This window comes from Sylvia atricapilla, chromosome 5 (genome assembly GCF_009819655.1).
Source record: "Sylvia atricapilla isolate bSylAtr1 chromosome 5, bSylAtr1.pri, whole genome shotgun sequence".
Lineage (NCBI taxonomy): Eukaryota > Metazoa > Chordata > Aves > Passeriformes > Sylviidae > Sylvia > Sylvia atricapilla.
The window spans coordinates 3,888,606-3,893,297 of record NC_089144.1 but is presented as its reverse complement, the minus strand read 5'-3'; the positions used below and the strand labels follow the sequence as shown (position 1 = coordinate 3,893,297).

Below are 4,692 nucleotides of genomic sequence, written 5' to 3'. Positions count from 1 at the left end.
CCCACAGGGTCACATTCTGCTTTGGTGTGGGGTCCTCCAGGGGCTGCAGGTGGATCTCTGCTCCCCCATGGACCTCCAGGGGCTGCAGGTGGATCTCTGCTCCCCCATGGACCTCCAGGGGCTGCAGGTGGATCTCTGCTCCCCATGGACCTCCAGGGGCTGCAGGTGGATCTCTGCTCCCCCATGGACCTCCAGGGGCTGCAGGTGGATCTCTGCTCCCCATGGACCTCCAGGGGCTGCAGGTGGATCTCTGCTCCCCCATGGACCTCCAGGGGCTGCAGGGTCACAGCTGCCTCACCATGGGCTGCCTCATGCAGGGGAATATCAGCTTTGGTGCATGGACACCTCCTCCTTCCCCATCTTCCTTCCCTGACTTTGGTGTCTAGAGTTGTTTGTCTCACATTTTTTACTCCTCTCTCCTGGCTTCTGTTGCACAGTAGTTTTTTTCCCCTTCTTAAAGCTGTTATCCCAGGGAGCTCATGGTTGCTGAGGTGCTTGGCCCTGACTTGGCCTTGGCTCCAGGTCTTGGAGCTGGCATTGGCTCTCTTGGACTTGGGGGAAGCTTCAGGCAGCATGTCACAGAAAACATCCTTCTAGTCCCCATTACCAAACCCTTGCTGTGCAAACCCAATGGACCTACACCATCAGCCCAGAATGAGTTGTACTTTGGTCCAAAGAGGAGTAAATCTGTATCTTGTGCCTGCAGCATCAGCAGAGGCCAGCCAGTGTCTGGGAGAGGAGAGCATACACTGCATGCTTCCCCTGGGAAAGGGGCACAAGCATGAAGGTGCTCCCATCACTCTGGAGACTCATCTTTCAGAAGGTCTCATCAAAAAGGAATTCAGATAACTCACTGCCTGAGATAACCCATTAACCCAAGTGGGCACTGACATCCCACAACCTGGTTAGCTGCAAGCTCAAGGGCAAAGGAATGCATTTGAAAGGCTGAGGACACATTGCACGAGCAAGATGCTCCAAAGGGAGTTTTAAGGACTTTTTTTGAGTCACTTTTGCTTACGCCCCTATCAACCTTCACACAAGTTAAAAAGATGAGATTTGAGAACCTGCACCACCAATCATTCACCAAAGATAACCAAATCTTTTTGACATCTCACAGGCTTCAAAGGGGCGGAGAGGGGATTAAACAGGGTCCCTCACCCAGCTCTAGTATCCCTGGCAACTACAGTGAAAGAGTATTTCTGCACACCACCAAACCAAACAGAGATGTTTCCTTGTCCCACCTTAGAAAAGGTTTCTCCAGGCATTGCAATTGAACAAACAGCCTTTTGCAGATGGTTCTATAGCCATCAGTGTCCCAGCATACCTATGACAGGGACTCTCATGAACTTGGTGCAAAATTGGCAGGATTGTGTCCAAAGTTTAAGAGAGGCAAACACTAGAAAATTCAGAGCTCATATTAATGATTATGTTAATAGCTTCAAGCTAAATTAATAACACTATTAGTAGTCTGAATCAAAACCTTTCATCCATGCACACCTGAACTTTAAAGTATTTAATATTCTGATCCAGATCCAAATTCAGAGCAAAAGGGAGCCATGTGAGCCTTAATTTTCCAACTAGGAGTCACTCAAGAGAGCATTAACAACAGGTAATGAGACTCAGAAAATGCATACTTTAAAAATTTTGCTATTGCACTCCAGAACTTCCAATAATGTCCTGTTTCTGCAACATCAGCAGGTAACAAAAAATAAAAGTAGCACTTTGCAGATTATATGCACTCTTCGAAGCAGAGGCTCTAATGAATTCCCTGGTTCATTTCAGGCAGACCTGGCAATGTTTTGATTTTGAAAATCTTTTACATCACAGATTCTGCCATAGTCCAAGGACAGGTTTTTTGGCTGGCCTTAGGAATCAAAATAAAATTTCTTTTAAGCAAAAAGACTTTCAAGATTTTACAGTGCCAAGCAGCTTAAAAAAAATTCAATAAAAACAGCTGCTGTGGAGAGACCTCATTCAAAAGCATTCATTACCAGCAATTACAGATTATAAACTACTCTGAGATAAGGTTAGTTTATGCCAGAAAGGTCTCTTCAGATCCTATTTTTTACTATAAAGACAAGTGTTCATATTATCATCCCAAATCAGAGGGCTGCACATTCATATTCCAGCCCCACTAATGCAGGCAGGAACACACACAGAGAAGAGAAACACTGCAGAAGCAGACCTGCATTCATCCCGTCCTGGAGCACTCCTCCCATTCAGTTTGGACCTCTACATTCATCCCTCCATCTTTTCTGCACTCTCTCAGTAGCAATGAAGCACTCATTTTAATGAGGCCTCACTTTCTCAAGTGTTACAAAGATGTAGTTGATCTGCAGGAAAAGCAGCTGAGTGATGCATTCAATAGCAAGCAGCTGACTTGTCAGGAATCTGAACCCACAGAATCTCCTCTTTGACCTGCTTTGTGGTTTCGTTGAAGCCGTGAGATCTTCCAACCAACAAAAACTTAAGGTTTTATTTTTATCTGCGATCTCACTGAGCACTAATGCCAATGATGCTTTATGGACTAACACACCCACCTGAATCTGCACTCAGCACAGGGCCACAGGCCACTCCAGACACTCCCAAAGTCATTTACACTTTTATTCTACCTGATCCTGAACGTGGCCAAAGCTGATTTGGCTGCCAGTGTAAACTCCTGCTGCAGCTGCCTGAGCTTCCAGGGGGATGACTTCCTGCAGCAACCACTGCACAAGGCAGCCACAGAAGAAAGCAGAACTGCCTCATGCACACTCACCAAGCTCCATGTAAGCCCTAGGTTATTTTATCCCTTCTGCAACTCAGGAAAAAAAAAATATTCTTTTCTTCCAGGTAAACCTGCAGAAAATGAGACTCTGGACCATGGGAAGGAAAGCCCAGGGAGTTAGGAGAGCACTGATTTGCTGCCTTTCCTTGCACTAATAAGGGTATTACAGCACAAGGGAAAAAAATGCATTTATACTGATAGTAAAAGGAGACTCTGTGTCACCAGCTCATGCTACAACAATGAATTGCTTGTTTTCAGTGCTATAAGGTCATCTTCAAGGACTGCTTTCGGACTTCCCCCTGGAAGAAGCCAGAAAAGGAGGCGGATTTTCTTCCAGCGTGGGGGAATCTGAGCATGACCATGTGGAAACAAACCCCAAGTATTCTGGCTCCTTCCTCGCCAGAACCAGTTCCTTCCTTGCAATTAACCTTGCAATTAAACCATCTATCACATGCACAAAGAAATAGTCCAGTCAATAGGACACTTCCAGCACGTGTGAATCCAAATTTTGAGTTCACAGGGTGATTGGTCTCGCTGTCCTCCTTGAAGCAGAAGCACTGAACCAGGCTCTGATATCCAGGGCAGCTGCAGCCCCTTGGGTCAGCTGCATGTGGCCCTTGCTGAGTTCAGCACAGCCAGAGGAGAGCTGCAAAGAGCTGAGGATTTCCTCGCTCAGATACAGCTGGACAGAGCGGCACACAGACATTTAAAGCTGTGCAGAAATTTTGGCACGAGGCAGAGCCAACATTTTTGTCCTCCTGTTATATTACAGTATTATAGGGCTTAAGAGAAGAGTCGTGTATAAACTGCTATGATAATGCCATGTGAAATTGATCCTGTAAATCAGTGGGGTAAATCAATTTTAACCCCTACGTTAATGAAATGCAAATACAGTGAGTAATTAATTAAGCGCCATGCCAAAAAAAAAAAAAAAAAAAAAAATCCTTTCCTGCCAATTCTACCTCTCACTTGGTAGTGTGTCTGCTGTGTGATTCCCTGTCTCATCCCCATGCTGTCTTCTTATTCTTCTGCTTCTCTTTATTTTGCTTTTGTATTTGGGTTTAACAGATTCCTGCATTCTTAATTTTCATGTCTGTGCCAGTGATTTATCCAGGACTACTGAGACATGGGACAAAAGCTCTATGAAAATGGGAAGCTATTGACCACATTCAATAGCTGCAATACAATATACACTGTACTCAGGCAGCTGATAATGCAAGCCACAAAGAGAGAGGGGTAGATGGGGAAAACTCTTGAAACTGAAAGTTTATTGATTGCCAGGAGCTAAGAAACACATAAATGAGGAATAGAGAATTTTCCTGGCTTCTGCTACTGGAGATAAATCACAGGGGTTTATCTGGTTTGTCTTTCTTGAAATTTTTTAAACTTTCATTTTGACCATTTCTATCCTTATGTTGGTGTTGCTTGTTTTGATTGCTCTGAGATTAAAGTGAGGTTTTTTTTCTCTCTGTCCTTCAAATTAATGTTCACGACAGCTTTTAAAAACCTCTTTTATTTTTCTTGCCTTACACTTCTTTTCTCATCTCCTACAGCTCCTCCTGCCCCCATCTTCTTATTTTCTTTTTTTCTTAGGCACAGCCTCCAAGTTTTCCTCTCTTACAATTGCTGCTACAACAGCCTGAGTACCCTTGTGTAAAGTCTCAGATGACAAAGTAGGATGTAAAAGAAAAAAAGGGGGGGAAAATAAAGGAACAGGAACCTCAGGTGATTTTCAGATCTCAATGGGGATCTCAGACATACTCACTGCCTTATTGACTTCCTATCTCTTTTCAAACCCCACCTGGAAACACCTCTTTTGTTTCTTGACTGCTTTTTCCTTCTCTTTTGTTTTCTTAGTGCTTTCTCGGGAGCAAGAAAAACGCAGTGAGACATGCTTCACTTGGTGGCACCCTGCTGCTACTCTC

At 44.5% G+C, this 4,692-nt stretch overlaps 1 protein-coding gene across 1 annotated transcript in view; it reads right to left on the bottom strand.

Moving 5' to 3' along the window:
• Positions 1-3,281: 3,281 nt before the first annotated feature.
• LOC136361252 (plexin-B2-like) overlaps positions 3,282-4,692 on the bottom strand; it is a 171,039-nt gene continuing 169,628 nt past the window's right edge. Inside the window, 1 exon segment of the mRNA XM_066319029.1 lies at positions 3,282-3,449. Within this exon segment, the coding sequence (XP_066175126.1) occupies positions 3,282-3,449 (168 nt within the window).